Source organism: Salvelinus sp. IW2-2015, linkage group LG2 (assembly GCF_002910315.2).
Source record: "Salvelinus sp. IW2-2015 linkage group LG2, ASM291031v2, whole genome shotgun sequence".
In the NCBI taxonomy this organism is placed as follows: Eukaryota; Metazoa; Chordata; class Actinopteri; order Salmoniformes; family Salmonidae; genus Salvelinus; species Salvelinus sp. IW2-2015.
This window is the reverse complement of record NC_036839.1, coordinates 38,769,453-38,794,839: the sequence shown is the minus strand read 5'-3', so window position 1 is coordinate 38,794,839 and position 25,387 is coordinate 38,769,453. Positions and strand designations below refer to the sequence as shown.

Sequence of the window (25,387 nt, the reverse complement as noted above, 5' to 3'; positions counted from 1 at the left end):
TTGGTCTGATGAGTCCAAATGTGAGATTTTTGGTTCCATCTGCCGTGTCTTTGTGAAACGCAGAGTAGGTGAACGGATGATCTCTGCATGTGTAGTTCTCACCGTGAAGCATGGAGGAGGTGTGATGGCGCTTCGCTGGTGACACTGTAGGTGATTTATTTAGAATTCAAGGCACACTTAACCAGCATGGCTACCACAGCATTCTGCAGCGATACGCCATCRCATCTRRTTTGAGCTTAGTGGGACTATCATTTGTTTCTCAACAGGACAATGACCCAAAACACCTCCAGGCTGTGTAAGGGCTATTTGACCAAGCAGGAGAGTAATGGAGTGCTGCATCAGATGACCTGGCCTCCACAATCAGCCAACATCAACCCAATTGAAATGGTTTGGGATATGTTGGAGTGAAGGAAAATCAGCCAACAAGTGCTCAGAATATGTGGGAACTCCTTCAAGACTGTTGGAAAAGTATTCCTCGTGAAGCGGTTTGAGAGAATGCCAAGAGTGTGCAAAGCTGTCATTAAGGCAAAGGGTGGCTACTTTGAAGAATCTCAAATACAAAATATATTTTGTTTTAGTTACTACATGATTCCGTGTGTTATTTCATAGTTATGTCTTCACTATTATTCCATTCTGCAAATAGTAAAAATAAAGAAAAACCCTTGAATGAGTAGGTGTCCAAACTTTTGACTGGTACTGTATATACAAAAGTATGTGGACACCCCTTCAAATTAGTGGATTGGGCTATTTCAGCCACACCCGTTGCTGACAGGTATATAAAATTGTGCACAGAGCCAAGCAACCTCCATAGACAAACACTGGCAGTAGAATGGCTTTACTGAAGAGCTCAGTGACTTTCAACGTGGCAGTGTAATAGGATGCCACCTTTCCAACAAGTCAGTTTGTCAAATTTCTGCCCTGCTAGAGCTGCCCGGTTAACTGTAAGTGCTGTTATTGGGAAGTGGAAACGTCTAGGAGCAACAACGGCTCAGCCTCTAAGTGGTAGGCCACACAAGCTCAGAACGGGACCACCGAGTGCTGAAGCGCGTAAAAATTGTCTGTCCTCTGTTGTAACACTCACTACTGAGTTCCAAACTGCCTCTGGAAGCAACGTCAGCACAAGAACTGTTTATCGGGAGCTTTATGAAATGGGTTTCCATGGCCGAGCAGCTGCACTGCACACAAGCCTAAGATCACCATGTGCAATGCCAAGCGTTGGCTGGAGTGGTGTAACGCTCGCCGTCATTGGACTCTGGAGCAGTGGAAACAGGTTCTCTGGAGTGATGAATCACACTTCACCATCTGGCAGTCTGATGGACGAATCTGGGTTTGGCGGATGCCAGGAGAGCATTACCTGCCCGAATGCATAGTGCCAACTGTAAAGTTTGGTGGAGGAGGAATAATGGTCTGGGGCTGTTTTCCATGGTTAGGGCTTGGCTCCTTAGTTCCAGTGAAGGGAAATCTTAATGCTACAGTATACAATGACATTCTAGACGATTCTGTGCTTCCAACTTTGTGGCAACAGTTTGGGGAAGGTTTGTCGAGATCAGTGTGGAAGAACTTGACTGGTCTGCACAGAGCCCTGACCTCAATCACATCAAATACCTTTGGGATGAATTGGAACGCCAACTGCGAGCCAGGCCTAATTGTCCAACATCAGTGCCCGACCTCACTGATGCTGTTGTGGCTGAATGGAAGCAAGTCCCTGCAGCAATGTTCCAACATCTCGTGGAAAGCCTTCCCAGAAGAGTAGAGGCTGTTATAGCAGCAAAGGGGGGACAAACTCCATACTAATGCCTGTGATTTTGGAATGAGATGTTCGAAGAGCAGGTGTCCACATAATTTTGATCATGTAGTGTACGAATGCCCTGACTTCTGCAGAAGCCGTATCACTGTAAATGCTGCAAGGCCAATGCAGGCGTCAGATTGACCATGTAGCGCCTTTTAACAGGCAAGCACACCAAGCATCTCAGGATAGATTACATCTGAAAATCATTTTAAATCTCTGTTAATCCCTAGGATGTAGTGTGTTAGTGCTCATCACTAAGTCTGATAGAGTATACAGATACAGTACACAGGTCTGCAGATCAAGGTGATGTGGAGGGAGTGGCTGAATGACTAAGGTGAATAAGAATTGGGCTAACAGTTTCAGGGGTCAGTTATGGTCAAGGGCTCCATCCAAACTGGGATTCCCATGAGATCCCCGGGAGTCAGTGATGGGTGGGGGGGGAATTTATACAGTTACATATCTGGATATTATTTTTGACTATATACAGTGGGGAGAACAAGTATTTGATACACTGCCGATTTTGCAGGTTTTCCTACTTACAAAGCATGTAGAGGTCTGTAATTCTTATCATAGGTACACTTCAACTGTGAGAGACGGAATCGAAAACAAAAATCCAGAAAATCACATTGTATGATTTTTAAGTCATTAATTAGCATTTTTTTGCATGACATATGTATGGACGGAGAGGAATACCAGTCTGTCTGGGGCAAGACACCGGGTGAGAAAGAAACAGCCTGTTTAAAGGTCTGTGTAAGCAGAGAGGTGAATACTAATACATTAATATAGAGAGCAGTAGAAGCACAGAGTCGTGCGTCACCAAAAATACTAAAATCAGGCTTCTTCACTCACCTTTCTCAGTTCCACTGTCACGTCATTTCGATGTCTTCTCATAGTCTGGAACACAAACGAAGCAATATGAGAAAGAGAATCATTCATTTATAAAAACATTTTTAAGGAGAGTTATTCATAACATCTCTCTGGACTCAGGTCAGAACATAGGAATTGAGGGGACTAATATGTAAACTATAGGCTAACACCATAACAGTAACACCACTGGATGTGGTTACGGTTCGGGTTAATCAATGTGTTTGTGTACCAGTATTAGTGAGCGTGTCCCTCTGCAGCAGAGATATGGTGAGAAATGTGTTTGAAACATTGAATCGGAATAGAATCGCATCGGCACCTAAGTATCATGATAATATCGTATCGTGAGGTCCCTGCCAATTCCGAGCCCTAACCGGTGTGTTCGTAGTCCACTCATTGCTGTGAGCTGGTCTCAGATCTTGTGACTTTCGCTGCGGTTCATATTGCCATCCTAAATAGCCCCTTACGTCACGTGGGTCAGTAACATCATACACTGCCTTGGTCTGGTCTTACCCCTGTCTAGGGAGGCTGAGGTGCAGAGAACCTGAGTGAGACACCTTCTCCTCTCTCTAACAACCAGACAGTGTCCCAGTCAGGGCATCGGTGTGAGCATCGACTACATCAGCAGAGGGCCAATGTGGGTCGATGCAGGCTTTTGTTCTAGCCAAGCACTAACACATCTGATTAATCTAATCTGGATTCAGATTAAAGACAATGATTAGTTTATTCATATATTAGGCTGTAGACTAAACATARCTTGACCAGCGGGCAGTGTCCTGAGCCAACGGTGAGTGTTCCCCCCTGGATACAGTGACCTGGGATGAACAATTAAGTCCAAAGCCACAACACTGAATGAGCAAGTCCAAACATGTTAGACTTTACAGAGCAAAGCAGATATTTGATAAGTAATGCTGGCTGCATCTCACATGATGTCCCATAAGGCTGTTTAGTGAGAGACAGTTGAACTGGGAGGAATTGGCCAAAGTTTCCCCTTCTGCTAGAGCAGGGTCAGATCATCCTAGTGGTTAAGGTCAGGATTTGGGTTAACCAAACTCATCCTAGATCTGTGGCTATGGGAAACTTTAACCTCGACCAAACCCCAATGAATTATTTTCCCACTGCCCACCCCACTACTAGAGAGTGTGTGCCAAATTGTTTCAGTAATCAACCATTGCAGGAACACACAACTCTCTGGTCCCAGATCAGTGCTTCTTAGGGCTTATTCTACCTCCTGGCCCCTCCACTAGGCCCCAGATCAGGTTGTACCTCCTGGGAGAACCCAAGCTAGACATCTAGGATGCCAAAAATAGCCCTAGTGACGCACTTTGCAATGTCTGCCTGTCCATCATAGTAGCCATGTGTTTGTAGCGTTAGCTTGCGGTTTCAAAACAACCACTTATGGGACTGGTCCACATCCCATGGTTTTAGATGGCACCCAAAGACAAATCAACTCCTAACTTCATCTACTATTTAGAAAACTCGTTCCAATGGGAACCTTCATACACTGGGGATGTCTGAAAGATGACTATTTGTATAACTCTGTAAAGATATAGAACAGTTATTGTCAAAGATACCATAGCTAACCAATATAAATACGTGAAGTCAGTATGCCATAGTTAACATTGACAGCATTAACATTGACAGCCATAAGATAACGACCTAACATTATGAGAATAAAAAGTTGGTGTGTGTGGTGGAATTAGCAAGTAAACCGATTCAAGTTAATAACGTTAGCATGCAGTCCTAACATAATAATTCAATCGACATATTACCCGAACTAGCTAACTAGCTTATATAAACAACTATAAGATCATTTACTGCACGGGCAGTCGTTCAAAAATGCCTATTTTAGCTGGTCACAGTTAACGTTGGATAGCTCATTATTGTTGGACAAGGCAATGGTACTAACCAAAAAAGATATCGAGCTACTGTAAGTTCTGAACAGGGTTCAGTTAGTTAGTCTATGTAGCTAATACATGCTTTTGCTAACTACCGTCTTTGGATTTGGCGAGTTGGGCTGTCAACTATATTCTGCTTTCAAAACAGGTGGTAGCTAAGTTAACTGCTAAGGTAATCAGCTACGTAATAGTTCGTCGTTAGCGAAGCCGTCTGAGCACATTGCTAGCTTACTTTGCTTGCAAGCTAGCTAGTTTGCTAACAAGGCTTCATCAAAAGCTTGTCAGACAAGGCCGGTGAAGATAGCCGGTGTCTAAAGTAAAATCCAACACGAATCACTGGTAAACCGCTCTATCCAAATGCATCATACCTCGACATCGCGTCCCTTGTTTTTGAAGCTCTTGATACGGTGGTTATCCAAGTCGGCGTTTTCTGCCATGTCTGTTTGCTTGGTTCGTGAGTACTCCGGCGTTTGATCTCCAGTGAAAGGCAGAGCACTGTAAATATACTGCTGAGTACAGAGAGGCGACTAGAGGTAATTCAGATCGGTAGTATGAGGGAGGAGCTCGGTGACGGGCTATCCTATTTTTGATGGGATGTTTTAGAAATGGCGCCCAAGGCCATCACCATGGTTATTTTTAAAATATCATTAATTTTAAACATTTTGAAAATCTGCAGACACCTCAGTAAATCATGTACCTTGGCTTAGCCAATAAATATTTTCCCATCAGGATTTTGACCTATTCACTACATGGTACACGGTGTCATAAAGGCATCAGTAAGAGGCCTGTGAATAAAATCAAAATCAAATCAAACTTTATTTGTCACTTTATTTGCCGAATACAACAAGTGTAGGTAGACCTTACCGTGAAATGCTTACTTACAAGCCCTTAACCAACAGTGCAGTTCAAGAAGAGCTAAGAACATATTTACCAAATAAACACAATACAATTAAAATAACGAGGCTACTGTATATACAGGGGGTACCAGTACTGAGTCAGTGTGCGGGGTACACTGTGTTTGGACCATGATAGTTTGTTAGTGATGTGGACACCAAGGAACTTGAAACTCTCGACCTGCTCCACTACGGCCCAGTCAATGTTAATGGAGGCGTGTTTGGCCCACCTTTTCCTGTAGTCCACGATCAGCTCATTTGTCTTGCTCACATTGAGGGAGAGGTTGTTGTCCTGGCACCACACTGCCAGTTCTCTGAGCTCTTCCCTATAGGCTGTCTCATCGTTGTCGGTGATCAGGCCTACCACTGTTGTGTCGTCAGCAAACGTAATGATGGTGTTGGAGTCGTGTTTGGCCACGCTGCCGTGGGTGAACAGGGAGTACAGGAGGGGACTAAGTACATACCCCTGAGGGGCCCCAGTGTTGAGGATCAGCGTGGCAGACATGTTGTTGCCTACCCTTACCACCTGGGGGCGGAAGTCCAGGATCCAGTTGCAGAAGAAGGTGATTAGTCCCAGGGTCCTTAGCTTAGTGATGAGCTTCATCGACACTATGGTGTTGAACGCTGAGTTGTAGTCAATGAGCAGCATTCTCACATAGGTGTTCCTTTTGTCCAGGTGGGAAAGGGCAGTGTGGAGTGCGATTAAGATTGCATCATCTGTGGATCTGTTGGGGCGGTATGCAATTGGAGTGGGTCTAGGGTATTCGGGAGGATGCTGTTGATGTCAGCCATGACCAGCCTTTCAAAGCACTTCATGGCTACCGACGTGAGTGCTACGGGGCGGTAATCATTTAGGCAGGTTACCTTCGCTTCCTTGGGCACAGGGACTATGCTGGTCTGCTTGAAACATGTAGCTATTACAGATTGGGTCAGGGAGAGGTTGAAAATGTCAGTGAAGACACTTGCCAGTTGGTCCACGCATAAAAGGCATTTAGCTCGTCTGGTAGGGTCGCAGCACTGGGCAGCTCGCGTCTGGGTTTCCCTTTGTAGTCCGTAGTAGTTTTCAAGCCCTGCCACATCCGACGAGCGTCAGAGCTGGTGTAGTAGGATTCAATCTTAATCCTGTATTGACGCTTTGCTTGTTTGATGGTTCGTCTGAGGGCATAGCGGGATTTCTTATAAGCGTCCGGATTAGTGTCCCGCTCCTTGAAAGCGGCAGCTCTAGCCTTTAGCTTGATGCGGATGTTGCCTGTAATCCATGGCTTCTGGTTGGGATATGTACATATTGTCACTGTGGGGACGACGTCGTCGACGCACTTATTTATGAAGCCGATGACTGAGGTGGTATACTCCTCAATGACATTGGATGAATCCCGAACATATTCCAGTCTGTGCTAACAAAACAGTGTTCGTTTGTGTGCTTACTATTCACATCAAATTGTGAAAAGGGGAAAACAATAAAAAATATATATGTAGTTCTATAAAAAACCATCTCCATTATGAAATGCATGGCAAGGTTTGTATGATTCCTTTATCAAAGCATGCCTTATGGTGTTTTCACATTGTCAGTCCTCTTTAAAGTGAACTCTGGGGTAAAGAAAAAGCTAAATAACTCAGTTCACTTTGTATTCATACTGCCCTTGCCTTTAAATGAGGACTCAACTCTTTTGCCAGTTCACTTCAACTATTTAGAAAGGAACCAATATCCTTTTCCAACATGCACTCTGTGTTTTAACAAAGTGTAGGACAAGCTAGATATACCTACTTACATTTTGGAAGCTAATAGACTGCATTTAGTTAAAATATGAGACATAATAATTGTAATCCGTAGTTACTATTAACATTTGATTGCTATTTATTCTGTAACCAATAGAATAACTGCAAAATAAATTATGCTGTAATTGAAAATTGTACACCCAAGGTAGGCTACTGCTCCTTTAAGAGCAAGAATAGATTTTGTGCCCTGTTGTGATTCTCACCAAATCTGTTGTCTACTCACACTATTCAAACCCCACAATCAAATAATAGCTTAAAGCTCTCTTAGCCTTTATATCACATATTGCAAACAAATAATCTGAACTAAAAACATCCTTGACAATCACTAATCAATATCCAAAAACAGCAACAACAAAAAATCCGCAAAACTGCAGATCAGCTTCTCTTTTGTGGCAACAATGTCAGGGTTTATGGCAGGGGAAAGGGTGTTGCAGTAGTCTAGTGTGTCAGGGTTTATGGCAGGGGAAAGGGTGTTGCAGTAGTCTAGTGTGGTCGAGGGTTGTGATGGCTGAGGTGGAGAAGAGGGTGTTGCAGTAGTCTAGTGTGTCAGGGTTTGATGAGCGGGGAAAGGGTGTGGATTCGGCAGAGTCAGTCAGTGGTGGATCAAGGGTGTTAGTGGCAGGGGAAAGGGTGTTACAGTAGTCTGAGTGTGTCAGGGTTTATGGCAGGGGAAAGGGTGTTTCGGTAGTCTAGATGGTCGACAGGGGTTTATGGCAGGGTTTAAGGGTGTTACAGTGTAGTCCTACGGGTTGTGTCAGGGTTTGATGGCAGGGGAAAGGGTGTTTGCATGTAGGGTCTAAGTGTGACAGGGTTTATGGCAGGGTTAAGGGTGTTACAGTAGTCTAGTGTGTCAGGGTTTATGGCAGGGGAAAGGGTGTTGCAGTAGTCTAGTGTGTAGTGTAGGAATAAAGACCGCACTGAGTTCACAAAAATTGTCAGAAAGTGACCAAGTGTGAAAGCACCCTTAGGTGTTGTGCCAAAAGCTTAGCCACAATTTGTTTAAGCTGAATGTTTTTAACCTTCTCTAAAACAAACACAATACCCCCCCACATACTATTAAACCAATGAGTTCCAAAATAGTTAATGCTTCTAGAGACAACAGTTTCTTTATTGTATTCAACAATAAGTATTCAGATGTGGGTTAATATTCAACATACATCTCATTAGTGCAAACTAAAACAAGCGTTTCACACTTCAAAAGGAGAAATGTGGTCATCTGATGGTTGAAATAAAATAGGGTAGGACAATGTCACATCCACAAATACAGGGTTGGGGAGTAACTGATTACATGTAATCTGATAAYCGCCCAAAAAATACTAATCAGTTACATTAACAGCAAAACTGTCATAAAATCACAGAATTTAGAAAAACTAGATTACTTCTTGGATTACTTTCACATTTTCTAACACCTCTTAAATGGAATGTAATCCAAATGTAATCAGAATACGTTACGGAGTTTGGGCAATCCAAAAGTTATTACTCTGACTAGAATTTGACGGGTAACTAGTAACTGTAAAGGATTACATTCAAAAAGTAACCTACCCAACCCCAATTTGGAATAACCATCAGAGCCGTGACAAATTACTTTTAATGACAGATCATGATCAAAATATGAAAACTCTAAATACGGATAACTAAATCAATATCAATTATTAGGGAAACAAAACATTGAACATTAGTGTCAGCTATAAACAAATAAAATGTGTATATATATTTTGGGGTGTATGCCCCCACATATCAATATGGCATTAAGAGTTCATTGAGATTCCATAATCAAACCATACATAGGTAGCAGTAAAGAACACTCAACATGGCTTCTGGTCCAGACCAATGGACATGTGTAGTGATTGCACAACAATACTGTCAGACTCAACACCTAAACATTGTTTAAACTCTTTTCAGAAAGAAGCAGCAACCATAACAAATTGTGGCAATGCAGGATGATTACAACTGAAGCAAAGCAATATTGACTAACTTGACTGTCTTTCAGCTGCAAATGCACACACACACACACACACCACTTTGGCTACTCAATGCCCTTCACTGCTGACTTGGGATCCATTTTCTTACTGTTCCAGTGTTGGCATCAACCAAGAGCTAAACCAACTGGACCCAGAACAGCTTTAAAGCAGAGTAACCAGAACACATACAGAGGGACACTCAAACCAGATGGAACGAGGGTAAGGGTCACAGATCTCTGCAGAGCAACAAGGAGCACTGAGGGTTGTGTGTGTGTGTGTGTGTGTGTGTGTGTGTGTGTGTGTGTGTGTAAAGGCCTGGAGGTATAAGGAGGTGCTGGTCAGAAAATCTGCTGCTCAAACAGAATCTTCTCAAAGCCTTGCGGCGCCGTATGGTAGAAGTCACTGAACTGGCAGTCTAAGATGGCGCTGTCATCCACTGGGACAGAAGAGAAAGATCAAATCAACATGGGTTCAAGTCAGGGTTTCATGAGGATACTTTAGCAGGTATAACTCACTGACTGGATCTCAATTTAGCACTTCATCGTTAGTAACCACATGGGAAATCCTGTGTGCAACAACAAATAAACAGTAGTATTAAATTACCTTAACATCGTATGCTACCAAAAGGAAGGCTGTCAGTTTCAGCTTTGTACTTACTGCCCTCTTGTGGCAGAAAAATAGAACCACCATAAATAATTTTGGGGCAGATTTACTAGGCGTTTGAGCCTGTTTTTTTCCCACTGGGAATTAACAAAATGGAGAGCAAGTGTTAATATATATTATGTTAATACAAGTTAAGAGAAATAATAAAATATGAATAAAACTTTGATATTGGTGGTTTTCCCTCCTGAGAAAGTAAGATTCATATCAACATGTCACATGCTCTGAATACAAGTGTAGACTTGACCGTGAAATGCTTACTTACAAGCCCTTAACCAACAGTGCAGTTCAGGAAGAGTTAAGAAAATATTTACCAAGTACACTGAAGTAAAAAGTAATAATAAAAAGTAACACAATAAGAATAACGAGGCTACAGGTTAGTTGAGGTAATGTGTACATGTAGGTAGGGGTGAAGTGACCATGCACAGATAATAAACAGCGAGTAGCAGCAGTGTACAAAAGAGATGGGTGGGTCAATGTAAATTGTCCAGTGGCGATTTGATTAATTGTTCAGCAGTCTTATGGCTTGGGGGTAGAAGCTGTTGAGGAGCCTTTTGGACTTGGCAATCCAGTACCACTTGCTGTGCGGTAGCAGAGAAAACAATCTATACTGTGACTGAAGTCTCTGACAATTTTATGGGCTTTCCTCTGACACTGTCTATTATATAGGTCCTGGATGGCAGGAAGGTTGGCCCCAGTGATGTACTGTACCGTTCGCACTACGCTCTGTAGCGCCTTACGGTCAGATGCCGAGCAGTTGCCATACCAGGCGGTGATGCAACAGGTCAGGACGCTCTCGGTGGTGCAGCTGTAGAACCTTTTAAGGATCTGGAGACCCATGTCAAATCTTTTCAGTCTCCTGAGGGGGAAAAGGTTTTGTCGTGCCCTCTTCACGACTGTCTTGGTATGTTTGGACCATGAATGTCCCTGTGCATGCAGCTGTGTACACACACACACACACTCACCATAAACCACTGGGAACACGGTGCCTCTGATCCCTGAAGCTGGACAGTGCATATTCTTCCCATTCAGATAGAGATTCAGCTCCACATGGTCGTATGTGATGCCCTGAGACAAAAAAACAACTGATTAGATTCCCTGTACACCTTCTGACTGAATTTCCCCTTAGCCTGTGCAGAGACAGCTTGACAGGAGTGGACCCACCCACTTCACCTCTTCCGCTCTGACTGCAAGCATGACTGTGTAGTGTTTGGAGAACGTGTTTATTGTGTAGTTTAAAGCTAAAGACTAATGGTTCTTTATTTGTATAACCTGGATGCGTTACTGAGCAAGTAAGTTTGTCGCATTCCTTTCTTTGCCCAGGCATTTGGTGTTGGACTGCCTTTTGTTTATCAGAAGATAATAATATTGCTGTGTCAATTATGCCATGTGCTTTCCTTGCTTTGTTTGAGATGTTATAGAGCATGTTCATTAACGCTTTAATAAAGACCTTGAGTGTATGTATAAAACCAGCTTAGTTGCGCTCTACCAGACCAGTCCACTCACCACAATGTCCCCCTCCTGTGGAAGGCTATTGGCAGGGAGGCGGTTCTTCTCCTCGTTGTTGTGATACATCGAGCCATCATGCCTCAGGACAAGGCTGTTGATGTCCTGCCCCATGGGGACCTGGTTCAGGTTCACCTTCTGAGTTGCCACACCTATCCCCCATATACCTGCACACAGATGTCAGAACATTTAAAAACAAGCTTGCCAACACAAACCGTACAGTGCTGGTCTTCAAACCATTTTACTTGAAGTTCAGAGGTGGAACTATATTGGCATATGGTCATTTTGACTACGAGGAGAGCATTCCTTCTAGTCAATGTTTTGGCTAGCTTTGACTGGCTTTTTTTGCTTTCCAGTATAGCTTCCAGCAACTATGGTTGGTGTGTAACCAGGCTGGTGCAGTTCTGGACAGTAAGTATGTAGACTTCTACCCACACGTACCCCCAGTAGAGGGTGTGTACTGTAAATCCTATAACCACTGGAGTGGACCGAGGGGAATCTCCTCTGCCTGTAGCCCTGATTCCGCCAGATGGCGCTATTATCCTTACGTCGTTTGTCATCGACGTCCTGCATTAAACTGCAGAGCTGGTAATACACTCGTGTTCCCTGCGACCTGTTCGTACATAAAACATCATCCATTCAGGCTGCAAAGGCGTCATTTTCCTCCTTAACCTGATTTAATGGCCTAAAAATGGTTAATATGCATACTGTCTTAACAAAACACAATATTCCAATGCAGCCAATCAGGTTGAAGCAGTTTGTTTACCCCAGGATGAATGCGATGCGCAGCAAGTAGCATTAGCCACTCTAGCATTGTGGTGAAAAAATGTGTTTTGTTAAAACGGTATGCATAATTTCCCAGCTTTTTTAAGCCGGCGGACCATTAAATTAAACTACTTCTCCAGCCTGAATGGAGGATGTTTTATGTACGAACCGGTCGCCGGGGGACAAGTGTATTACCAGCCGTGCAGTTTAATAAAAGATGATCTATTATATTAACAAGATGGTCGAGTGAACACTAACAATATAAATACATGTCCTCAAAGGCAGGCGAGAAGCAACACCAGGTGGGACCATTATAGCCAATGAGAGGGCAGATAAGTGTGAACAGCACAACGTTGCCGAAATGCCACGTGCGTCCACTTATTAGTACCTTCATAACAACCTAACCATTACATAACTTATATTTGATCAAATAAGCCTCAGGTGCCAAATTAGAAATTCAATTTGTTGACCAAGATCGATACTCATTGACCTCCATACAAAAAAATCCTCACTTCGTGGACAGTTTTTGGGCAGGGTAAACCCTTTCGCGTTGCCTCTTCCTGTCTGGTTTAATACAAATGACAAACGACGTAAGGATAATAGAGCCATCTAGCGGAAGCAGGGTTTTGACTATGTGGTATAAAGCTATGACAGGAAGTGACTTAGATTCAGGTTAAGAGAATTAGGTTACAGTTTGGAATAGGGTTAGCTATAATCTGAGAGAGACTTCCGGGAATGCTTGCGAAACACACCTGTATGAAAGACTATGGAGAATACATATGAGTTCATCATAGGAGAGCTGTAGCGCCACCCACCGGTGATGTGAAGTAGATGCACGCTGGGCGATCTCTGAGAAATAATTAACTGAACAAAAATWTAAAAAAACTCAACATCCAACAATTTTACTGAGTTACAGTTCATATAAGGAAATCAGTCAATTGAAATAACTAGGCCCTAATCTATGATTTTCACACAACTGGGCAGAGGCGCAGCCATGGGTGGGCATAGGCCCACCCACTGGGGAGTCAGGACCAGCCAATCAATCAGAATACGTTTTTCCCCACAAAAAGGCTTTATTAGAGACAGAAATACTCCTCAGTTTCATCGGCTTTCTGTGTGGCTGGTCTCAGACAATCCCACAGGTAAAGAAGCAGGATGTGGAGGTCCTGGSCTGGCGTCATTACACATGGTCTGCGTTTGTGAGGCCGGTTGGACGTACTGTCAAATTCTCTCAAACGACATTGGAGAACACGAGATTGTAGAGAATTTCACATTCAATTCTCTGGCAACAGTTCTGGTGGACATTCCTGCAGCCAGCATGTTAATTGCACACTCCCTCAAAACTGTTGTGTGGCATTAACTGCACATTTTAGAGTGGCCTTTTATTGTCCCCAGCACAAGGTGCACCTGTGTAATGATCATGCTGTTTAATCAGCTTCTTCATATGCCACACCTATCAGGTGGATGAATTATCTTGGCAAAGGAGAAATACCAACAGGGATGTAAAAAAAAATTGTACACAAAATTCTATAGAAATAAGCTTTTTGTGTGGATGGAAAACTTTTGGGATCTTTTATTTCAGCTCATGAAACATGGGACCAAAACTTTACATGTTGTGTTTGTATTTTTGTTCAGTGTAGAGAAAGTACACAAGCCAAGTGATAAATTCCAGCAATCTTTAGTTAGCATTCTTTGTTTTAGCCAAGATCAGTGTGCGTCCTTCARAAATGTGAGTTCATATTTCTTACGCTTCATGTGTTATGGATGCACTCCTAATTTTTATGCAAATTTGTGTTTTTACCACAAGCTAGCAACTGTACGCTTGCTAACCCCGTTTGTGTCTTCTCATTTCAGACATTTAGCATTTAATTGTATAGTAAAATGTCCACGCCTCGTTATATGCCCTGTGGTTGTATACGGTGCAGATTATGTGGGTATGTTGTTAGTTATGAGCCTTGTGGAGATATATATACATACAGTACCAGTGTATGGACACCTACTCATTGAAGGGTTCTTCATTTTTTACTATTTTCTACATTGTACAATAGTGAAGACATCAAAACTATGAAATAACACATGGAWTCATGTAGTAAACAAAAAAAGTGTTAAACAAATCTAAATCTATTTATATTTGAGATTCTTCAAAGTAACCTCCCTTTACCTTGATGACAGCTTTGCACACTCTTGGCATTCTCTCAACCAGCTTCATGAGGTAGTCACCTGGAATGCATTTCAATTAATTGGTGTGCCTTGTTCAAAGTTAATTTGTGGAATTTCTTTCCTTCTTAATGCGTTTGAGCCAGTTAGTTGTGTTGTGACAAGGTAGTGGTGGTATACAGAAGATAAGCCTATGTGGTAAAATACCAAGTCCATATTATGGCAAGAACAGCTCAAATAAGCTAAGAGAAACTACAGTCCATCATTACTTTAAGACATGAAGGTCCGTCAATATGGAACATTTCAAGAACTTTGAAAGTTTCTTCAAGTGCAGTCGCAAAAACCATCAAGCACTATGATGAAACTGGCTCTCATGAAAACAGCCACAGGAAAGGAAGACCCAGAGTTACTTCTGCTGCAGAGGATAAGTTCATTAGAGTTACCAGCCTCAGAAATTGCAGCCTAAATAAATGCTTCAGAATTCAAGTAACAGACTACTCATTATCAACTGTTCAGAGGAGACTACGTGAATCAGGCCTTCATGGTCGAATTGCTGCAAAGAAACCACTACTGGCCTTTCTAGGGAGTTTTTCCAAGCCACCGTGCTTCTACACCTGCATTGCTTGCTGTTTGGGGTTTTAGGCTGGGTTTCTGTACAGCACTTTGTGACATCAGCTGATGTAAGAAGGGCGTTATAAATACATTTGATTGATACTAAAGGACACCAATAAGAAGAAGAGACGTGCTTGGGCCAAGAAACACGAGTAATGGACATTGGACAGGTGGAAATCTGTCCTTTGGTCTGATGAGTCCAAATTTGTGATTTTGGTTCCAACCGCCATGTCTTTGTGAGAACCAACCGCCGTGTCTTTGTGAGACGCAGAGCAAGTGAATGGATGATCTCTGCATGTGTGGTTCCCACCGTGAAGCATGGAGGTGTGGGGGTGCTGGTGACGCTGTCTGTGATTTATTTAGAATTCAAGGCACACTTAAACAGCATGGCTAACACAGCATTCTGTAGCGGTACACCATCCCATCTGGTTTGAGCTTAGTGGGACTATCATTTGTTTTTCAACAGGACAATGACCCAACACACCTCCAGGCTGTGTAAGGGCTATTTGACCAAGCAGGAGAGTGATGGAGTGCTGCATCAGATGACCTGTCCTCCACAATCAACCGACCTCAATCCAATTGAGATGGTTTGGGATGAGTTGGACCGCAGAGTGAAGGAAAAGCAGGCAACAAGTGCTCATTATATGTGGGAACTCCTTCAAGACTGTTGCGAAAGCATTCCACGTGAAGCTGTTTGAGAGAATGCCAAGAGTATGCAAAGCTGTCATCAAGGCAAAGGGTGGCTACTTTGAAGAATATTAAACATATTTAGATTTGTTTAATGCTTTTTTGGTTACTACATGATTCCATGTGTTATTTCATAGTTTTGACATTGTCACTATTATTATATAGAAAATAGTAAAATACAGAAAAACCCTTGAGTAGGTGTGTCTAACCTTTTGACTGGTTCGGTGCGTGCATATATTTGCAGTTGTGTGAGGATCGTGGTGCTGTGTGGCTGCACCCATCTGATCTTTCATTAGTGAAGTCACAGCCGTGTTGTTAGGCTGTATTGTCCTGTGCAGCACATAACCTATTGCAGCCGTATTCTTTATAGATCATGTAATTGGAAGTTGTATTAAGCTTATACCGTCCATTTACGATTGTATTTAATTTTTCAGAACCACACACACTCTTGGTTAAAACAATTTAAACCATACCTTAAAGTGCCTTAACACATACTCTGTGCTGTGCCATTCCTGCTTTATGTGAATCAAGGTTATTAAACCACCTCAACTGGAATCCTACCAGTCTGTCATCTGTGCCCTTACAAGCACCTGGGAGAGAACACATTGTGCTCAGAAAACACTAAGAACATACAGTCCAACAGGTCCTCCTACACTTCAAGGCCAAACAGACCAGGGTTTGGAAAGTCAATAAGAAATGATAAATTCTTCCATAGTTGTTCATTAAAAGGCACAACCTAAATTCGAGAAAATGTCTTAAGTAGTTGAACATGCCATTACTCAAACCTCGTGAAAAACGGACACGTTTTAATTTGTCAAAAACAACATCGAAGGAGTGCCTTTGATTTGACTTAAATGACTTAAATTTGAAGGCATGCACATGCGCAGTTCAGCGCAAGATGACCGTTAGACCCGATGACTAAAGTCGCCATGACATCTCACACAAGTGTGATCGGGGATTTTTATTGGAGACGCAGTTTAATCCTATCTTCATAGGTCATGGCTAGAAGGGATCCAGCTTTTTTCAAAATAACGTTAAGTGTATTTTAGGTAACCCTAACCTAATGATGCTAACCTGCTACGAAAAGTAAAATCTGACGTTAATTTGTCAAAAGATGGATCCATTATAGCCATGACCATCGTCATATTGTAGCTGTAGGCCTGTCTTATCCTAACCTGTTACGAAAATTCACTAAAGACAAAAGTTGGATTCAGACGTCCATTTTATAGCGAGGGACACATTTCACTTTACATCTGGTAAGTATAGTTTCTAGAGATTATACATATTTTGTTGACAGTCCGTTTTTTTTGGTGATGCCGGCTATATTGTAAAGTTAAGGTTATTTCCCGTCACCAGCCACCAGAATGAATTACAACTCGGGGAGTTATTATATTATACAAACTCCCGATGTTACGTCCCAAAGCTRCACTGCCTGATGCGCGCACACCAAAAGACATTCCCCATAGTTCCTTATTCATTTTATCTCCAACACAAAGACAGACAGGTGGACAGTAACGTTATCATGGACTCATCTTCAATCATTACCTGTGGACTGGATCTTGAACTCAAAGTAACTCTTGTTTTGGTGCAGGGGAGCGTTGGCGAGGCAACCCCCGGTGCCACATATCCTCCGGCGCCACATATCCTCCGGCCACTCTTCACGATAACCACATCCGTGCCTGTACAAGAACATATCAATATTTGTATTTTATTTACGACGGCGTTGTCAAACAGCCAGCTGGACAGTAGCTAGGCTAACCCCATCAGCATTCTCTCGAGGATTTACAGCTTAAAACAACGACCCGTCAGAAAGATTCTCTCACCCATATGATGCGTGTCTAACTGAACGTTAGGCATTTCTTTGAGGGGAATATGCCCGGTTCCCCCATCTCCGCAGCATCCCAGACAACACGTAAACAGTGCAGCCATTCTTGTGCTAAAATATTATCCGGAAATGGTCACGCCGACGAAGTCAATAAGAGCTGAAGGAGCTCATGAGAAAAGCTACCATCATAATGAAACAGCGACACATGGTGGCAGTCATACCACATTGTCATGAGCCATATATGCGCGCCTTTCCAATGCGTCCAATCACATTGCTTATAAAGCAGCGGCTCCTGATGGCATGGAAACAAGGGAAGAAAATCAAGGTCAAAATATTTTTTTACACGTGACTTAGTAGCTATTGGTTATCAATGTGTCAAGCTTGGGACACATGGCATGATCAAATTTGTGTAGAGTGGGAATTCCATCTCCTATCAAATAACGGGGCAAATGTCTGTAATGAGCACCAATATTGTTGCTGGGTAGGCCTACATGTCGTCAGTTAAAAAGGGAGCCAGTTCAGTAGCCTATCACCAAGTCTTTTGAGAGCACTTCCAATAGGCTACTTTGTATCCATGCACTGGGTATCAGTGGGGATGAAAATTACAATGCAAATTTACATGCACTATTGCCTGACGTTCAAACTTCACACATAAGAATCGATTAACGTTACTTCAAGTTCATAATGACGTATACAAATGGTGCGATAGAGGCAGTGATCAAAAGCCGGGTGACTAAGAACCTAGTGGTTGACAATCTTTCACGATGTAAAAATGTTTTGCATAGCAACAGCCCGCCTCCCCTCTCCAATTTGCAGGGATCCTCTATATTTTTCCTACTGAAAAATAAAACGCATCTTGTTCTTTAAAATAAAAAAATATGTACTTAAAAAAACGCTGCCATTAATATCACTGAGATGTTTTTACTTTCTGCGCGCCACTGTATCAGGCGCGTACTATAGTGCGCGCTATTTGGAGCTGGAAGGATCGCTAGTGTAGTGCTGTGGCCATGAAAGGGTTAATTTTTTCTCCCGGAAAGGGCGAAGTCTGCACAGCAACAAGCGCCATGATTGCGTTGCACTGTGCGTCTCAGCAGCTGGTAAGTGTTTTTTTTTTGGTCCAGTTGCATGTTGCTATACGCTTGCAAAAGCTGTCATAACCATCCTCAATACCTTGCCAATAGGACATACTCTTGTGTGATCTAATTTATAGACTGCAACTTGTTTATACTGAGTGGTAATCGTTGGTGGAAGTTTGTGTTTATGCAGCATAGCTTATATTGCTAAGGATACGTTTCAGCGGGCTATTAACATTAAAGCAGAAGTCAAATCTGAAGTGAGTGGGAACTTAGTCGTTACCATCTCATCTATATATAGACCAGTTGGATGAAACGGCTGTGTCGTGATTGCGTGATATCCCGTCTCATGAAAAAACCCATCTAGTGTGAACACTAGAAAGTAGGTCGTTGAACATAGGAAAAAAAATAGGGACCGTTGCGAATGGTTTTTCACTGTAGCCAAATAGTCTATGCACCTAGGCATGATGTTCCACTGCGCTTTCTACTTTCATATTTTACGCGGGTACATCGACACCTCTCATTTTCCTTTTTGAGGGTGGCTGAATTTTAACACCAGTCGCTGGAGTGGATAGTCTGTGCGTTTTATCCAAAATGTTGTCATGCGTAATTCTAGTGATGTCCATTTCCACCATCACTACCTGTGAATTATTGCGCTGCTGGGTGATGTAGCTAAACAAACGGGTATGTTTAACTGACGGATAGTGTATTGATCTATTATTTTCGATTTGTTCTCCACTCAATCCTGGCTGTATTTTATTTCAGAACACCATGGAGCTTCTAGAGGAGGACCTGACTTGCCCAATTTGCTGCTGTCTCTTTGAGGACCCCCGAGTTCTGCCGTGCTCACACAGCTTCTGCAAGAAGTGCTTGGAGGGGATTCTGGAGGGGAACAACCGAGGAGCTGTTTGGAGACCCCCGTTCAAATGCCCCAGTTGCCGCAAGGAGACTCCTCAAAACGGCATAAACAGCCTCCAGATCAACTACTCGTTACGTGGAATCGTTGAGAAATACAACAAGATCAGAGTGTTACCCAGGATGGCCCTGTGCAAACACCACAGTGGTCAACCGCTTAATATATTCTGTGCCACAGACTTGAAACTTATTTGTGGATTTTGTGCAACAACTGACGACCATAAAGGACATACATTCTGTGCCCTGGAAGACGCGTACGAGCAGGAGAAATCCGCATTTGAGGAGCTGTTCCAGGGAGTGGAGAGCTGGCACAGCACGGATATTCTATCCTGCCTGGAGACGCTGGAAGCCAGTAAGAAAAAGGCGCTCCAGTTAGTTTCCAGGGACGCAGAGAAAGTAACCGACTATTTTGTCAAACTGATCAACGCCCTGGACCACAAAAAGAACGAGATCCTCTCCGATTTCGAGACGCTGAAGTTGGTGGTGATGCAAGCCTACGACCCAGAGATCAATAAATTGAGCGATGCGTTGGAGGAGCAGAAGCGTGCTCTCAGCATCGCCGAGTCCTTCAGGAATGTGACCGACCCCCTTTGCTTTCTCGAGCAGATGCAGGAGTTCAGGGAGAAGTTGCGCGTTGTCCGGGAAACGCCGCTGCCCTCCCGGACAGACATGGACGTCGGTCCCCTGGTCAGGAATTTCGACGTCAAAAACTGGGACTCGATGAAGCTCAAAGATGTGGACAAGCTCTCCGTTCCGCACGAGAGTGGCGTGTATAGCTCAACGACCCCGCATTCCGGTGGCAGAGCGCTGGGGAAAGTCATCGTGTTTTTTGTGTGCCTTTTATGCACCCTGGTTCTTCTGCAGCCGGACAGCCTGACCGCGGTGTCAGCCCAAATCTCCTCGCTCGGCCATGCCTACCTGCCAGTGCTGGCTGGATGGCTGGAACTGGCTCACGGTGCGTGGCAGTGCTGGGGAGAGGTAGTGGATGCCTGCGTTGCCTGGTGGATGCGTTTTTGAACTGTATCCTGAACCTCTAAGACACCTGCCGATTTTCTTGACCGCCTTGTAAACACAACTAGCGAATTTCTTATCCGTTGTAAATTTCTTTAGATTTCCGAGTGTTATTTTTGCTACATGGATCTGAAGCAAGCTATGTCCAAGCTATAAGTAGATTTATAGCAAACACTAGAAATCTAATCAAGTATTTACAAGCACATATGTATCATGCTTTGTGAATGTATTTATATATATCTATATATCTCCTAAACGTAGAACAACAATACAACACTAAGTTAAATCAAAACACTATTGCAGTACATTAAATGTTATTTGAGAACAGCTATTTTGGTGAGTGTTAAGCATCAACTCTGACCAGTAGCACCATCCATCCTTCTCCAAGCCATATGATCGATCACACAGGTCATAGTCTGTCACCTCAGGATATGTTTTACTATACATTCCACAGGCTAGATTATGTAGGATAGGCCTAATATTTACATCGAGTTTAAGTGTCTGAGTGTYGTTTATTTTTGCCTTACTTTTAATGACCATCTGTTGAGTTGTCATAATGCCTCTGTCACCAGACTCATTTTTTGCCAAATAAAACATAAATTTGGTCTTTTCCGTCATCTTTATTTTTGAGTGACTGAGGGATTTCACAAATTGTGGAGGCACTTTTTTTCGCACGTGTAGGCTACTTTACCGGTCAAGGTCATAAGTGAAGACTCAATTGGTGCGCCTGCTCATGTGAGATGAAATACCGACATTGTGACTATGAAATACCATGCGCTCGTTTGATGTTTGCCTTCCCTGTGGATCGGTCATCACTGCGCGATTTAACCTCCACGGGGGCCAAGGTTGAATGTTGCATAACTAGGCCTTTAGAAAAAAATCGTCTTCGCTTGTCTAAATATAACTATATAGTAACTTAATTTGCATTATTCAAAAACATTATGTTTTGGCCTTTAGGACTAGGTTACGTTAAGACCACATTGACGATTGTTTTTTGGGCGTATGCATTGGGCCTATACATTTGTTTTGTGCAAAATTAAAAGGCAATGAGCCAAATCTAATTCTGAAATTCCAYTTAGAACAACTAATGATACATGTATGGGATTAAATAGATTTAATCAACTGTCCCAGTGAATGTCAATGTGTGCGGAACATTGAATGGCACGGATWGTCATATGGCCATGGTTTGCCTACTGGCCCGTTATGCAGTCTATGCATGTTGCAAGTAGATGACGGAACAGCAATTCTTACTTCTAACAGGCTATACTCAATAATTCCATCCCATATGCAACATTGTCTAGAAGTAATAGGCCTATARCTACAAAAACGAATCTAATTTTTAGTTTGCAGAAAACGTATAGGCCTATACAGAAGCAACTATATAGGCCTACATTGGGCCATAATTTATGAAATTGGGCAGTGCATCCATTGGACGTGTCCATTGGACATGTGCGGTTAAAATTTTTCTGAAGGAACGAAATCCTGATGGAAATCCCAGGATCAGACCACAACAAAAACCTGATGTAAGCACCGACCAGAATTCAGTACCAACGTCACGGCATGTATAGGCCTAGGCTATATATAGCCCAACTGTTACCAGGCAAATAAGGGATGAAMATKTAAAGTTGGTCTTTCTCTTTACTATAATAACTCAATAATATATATCTAATAGGCTACGACTTCAAATAAATACATATATACTGACATTATGAAATTTGGCAATCGATGCATTTATCTAAATACACCCAAAATATTGGGTGATGCCATGATGACTTGGTGCCAGCATGCATAACGATCTTATATGATTATCGTAGGCCTACCGTATTTTTCTAACAATTCCTATTAACTCTTAAAAATCCAACTAAATTCAACATATTGAATAATATTCAGTGGGAATAGCATAAAGGGCTACCCTAATGGCCTATGGTGCGCAATCAACAGAACTGTGGTTCCGAAAGGCCTTTTTGCAATTAAATAAGCCACTGAAGTCATATTTAGACCACAAAACGTTATCGACCAAATAAATTATATTACAGTACTATTATAATAAACATCAGGCGTTTAAGAATATATTAGAAAAGCTATAGCCTATAATTCCTCTCCGTAAGTCTGACTACTGAATTGTATAATTTCTAAAGTAAAATGATTTGTCTCACATGAAGGAACATGTGAATGCATGGCCAGAATAAAACATTTAACAAATGATTGGTAGTCTATAGCCGAACAGATTAAATCAAATGAGCAACGAGATATTATACAGAATGCCTGACAAACACTTTTGGATTCCCAAAAATACTAAATGTTATATTTAAAAGGCGTTTAAGACGTAGCCTAAATACGCCTTTAACTAAACATTCTTAAGTAATTGCACAACATAAAGCATGGCAGTCATTTGGCAGATTATTAAAATACATTTGACTATGTGAACAGGAATTAATAAAACGAAATGGGTGCTCTTCAAAATAGTTTGAAGAGAAAATACCCAAAATAGCCTAAATAAAAAGTATAATGTTCTTTCGATAATAACCTTCAGTGACAAAGGTTGGGAAGTAAAATATAAATGCATAGGACTATTTTCGACCAGGGTAAAGCAGTCTACACCCACGGCCTGTATACAATAAAGTCCCCTGAAAAATTCACCATAGGCGATAGTTAAATTACTTCTGCAAACTTATTTAGGCTATCGTCTTATTTCAGCATTTAATTGATTTTTTTTTCTTCATATGTAGCATTTAAAATATAGCATAACTCCTGGGCTGCATGTGCATACTTTCCGGATGGTAGAGTGCAATGTGTGACGTGCGTAGGCCTATTTGCCCGAGACAAAATGGAACACCTTGCTTTATTTTCTTATAGCAAAAGAAAGTTACAATTAGCCTAAAAATAAGATATGCAAGCATAACCCATGCACTGCTAAAACCATGACTTTCGGTTCATCTTGATAACAGGCGACTGGGTTTAGGGCATGCGTGATAAATTCCTCTAAAATCTGATGATTAAAATCCTTTGTCTATGTTAGCTGGCACAACCAATATGTAGACTATCCGCTTTTAAACATATTTGGGACATTTCAAATAGGCTAGGCCAAGTTCCCTGAAAGGTGAAATGTCTGCTTAAAATAGGCTGATCAAGCATCCAATCTAAATAACAATTGACAGAAAAGTATAGATCAAGTGTTATAGCCTCTCCGCAGATTACATTGGTGAGTGTGATCATGCATGGCCTTGCAGGAACTCGTATTGGCTCATAAAAATATTCCTGACCTTTTTTAGGCCTATATCAAAGTTATGCTAATGATAGGCCTATATGCGACCGCTACTCTACGGTAAAGTCTTCCTGTTTGCCCATGAGCCCCACCCAGATTTTTCAGGTAGTCCCAATAGGCCGACCCGGTGACAGTGGCGGTTCGAGACCAGTTCAACTGGGGGGGCCAAGMTGGGGCCAGTTGTACTGTTAAGGGGGCCAGTTACATTAGACGTTATTGTTGTCATATCGTTTTCTTCACTGTATTGCAGGCAGAAGACCATGTTCATAATCATCATCGTTGCCACTGTCTAATAACGGATGTAAAACAATAGCAAAAATTAGTTATGTAAAAATTATTTCATACTCCACATTTAGGGGGGTCCACAATTGTTGTCACAGGGGCACCCCCCAGAACCACTAGTGCCCGGTGACCTTACCGCTGTAGAAAGGTGTGAAGCTCGCAGGTAACATTCACGAGTGTTTGGCAAAGTGATGATAGATGCTAGAAATATTAGGCTAATTGTACACAAGATTATAAGTCTTCAGCCTATAGCTTGCTAAAATATATAGGCCAATGGCCAAATTCAATTTAGTTATCTGGTCATTTTCTCTGGCTAAAAAAAGAAAATACAACCACGCCCAAAAGCCTCAGGATGAGGGTAAAATTACTATACATATTAAAACAGATCTTGACATTATCAGTGTTTGGAATATTTTTTTWAAATCTGAAAAAGCCAATTTACCCTCTGAATAGGCCCACATATGCTAACCATTCAAATTGAACTGATGCAAATTAGACAACAGTGTGGCTCACTTTAGGCCTACACAGGTGATAGGCCTGTGTGATTGGAACCCATCTTGCATAAAATAAAACTCAGATGATTTGTGAACTTAAATCAGCAGTGTAAGGGTATAGGTCTGGGCAAAAACTGGTTGAATCAACATGAAATGTGGAAACAACCTACCTCCCTCACCCAAAAACRAATTGGATTAGCAAAAAGATTCAAGTTAAGAGCATTTATTTTTTCGCGCCAAATTTTAAAACCTAAATCCAATGACATGGTTAATTTTGTTGATTTCACATTGCATTCACATTAGTTGACAACTCATTCAAATGTAAATCAAAACTAGACATTGGACTGACATCTGCACCCAGAGGGATGGTAGCCTAGTTGTATGGTAACTTAAAAGGACTGAAACATGAGAATAAAATAAAAGGTGCACCCTTTCAAAATGTTTATTAGTAAATGCAGCACATGTGAGTTTACATAAAAAAGTAAAGCATTATGGGCCAACTAAATCATGCAAACAAGTAATTTAATGTGCAAAGATAGTTAAAATGGATATAAAAATGCATGAACATGTTCCAAAGCAATGAATTATAAAATACAACATAGTCCTAGCTGTAAAATGAATTATAAAATACAACATAGTCCTAGCTGTAAAATGAATTATAAAATACAACAGTCCTAGCTGTAAAATGAATTAGAATGGAAATAAAATTGACAAAAGCAACTTAACCTCATGTCTGTACCTGTCATAAAGATGACACACTGCGTCCCTCTCGGTGTCTCCCCTCCTCCTGCGCATCGTTCTCCCATGCGGCGCGTGAGGGATGCATGCAGACAGACTCGAGGCGAGCGGTCAGCTTTGCTTCAGCAGCACGAGCAATACTGGAGGCTTCAGCAGTAGTTTTAACTCCAATATTTACGTGCTGCTACAGCAAGGCAGCCAGTGACGAGGCAGGTG

At 42.1% G+C, this 25,387-nt stretch overlaps 3 protein-coding genes across 3 annotated transcripts in view; 1 reads left to right on the top strand and 2 right to left on the bottom strand.

Annotated features, from left to right (window-relative positions):
• LOC111979636 (importin subunit alpha-4) overlaps positions 1 to 5,080 on the bottom strand; it is a 29,123-nt gene extending 24,043 nt beyond the window's left edge. The window contains exons 1-2 of the mRNA XM_024010244.3: positions 4,920 to 5,080; positions 2,639 to 2,683 (exon numbers count right to left, since the gene is read on the bottom strand). Of these exons, the coding sequence (XP_023866012.1) occupies positions 2,639 to 2,683; positions 4,920 to 4,988 (114 nt within the window). The 5' untranslated portion in view covers positions 4,989 to 5,080. The remainder of the gene's footprint in view (positions 1 to 2,638; positions 2,684 to 4,919) is intronic.
• A 3,220-nt stretch (positions 5,081 to 8,300) lies between these two features.
• On the bottom strand, positions 8,301 to 17,606 carry spryd7b (SPRY domain containing 7b). Its single transcript, XM_024010285.2, is given in 6 exon segments — positions 8,301 to 9,617; positions 10,807 to 10,909; positions 11,348 to 11,514; positions 17,114 to 17,216; positions 17,219 to 17,247; positions 17,392 to 17,606. Coding segments are annotated over 6 exon segments (606 nt in total). The 5' UTR covers positions 17,498 to 17,606; the 3' UTR covers positions 8,301 to 9,519.
• Positions 17,607 to 18,383: 777 nt separating this feature from the next.
• Positions 18,384 to 20,997, top strand: trim13 (tripartite motif containing 13). The gene is given in 3 exon segments (XM_024010256.2): positions 18,384 to 18,490; positions 19,232 to 20,375; positions 20,378 to 20,997. Coding segments are annotated over 3 exon segments (1,275 nt in total). The 5' UTR covers positions 18,384 to 18,400; the 3' UTR covers positions 20,419 to 20,997.
• The last annotated feature ends 4,390 nt before the right edge of the window (positions 20,998 to 25,387 follow it).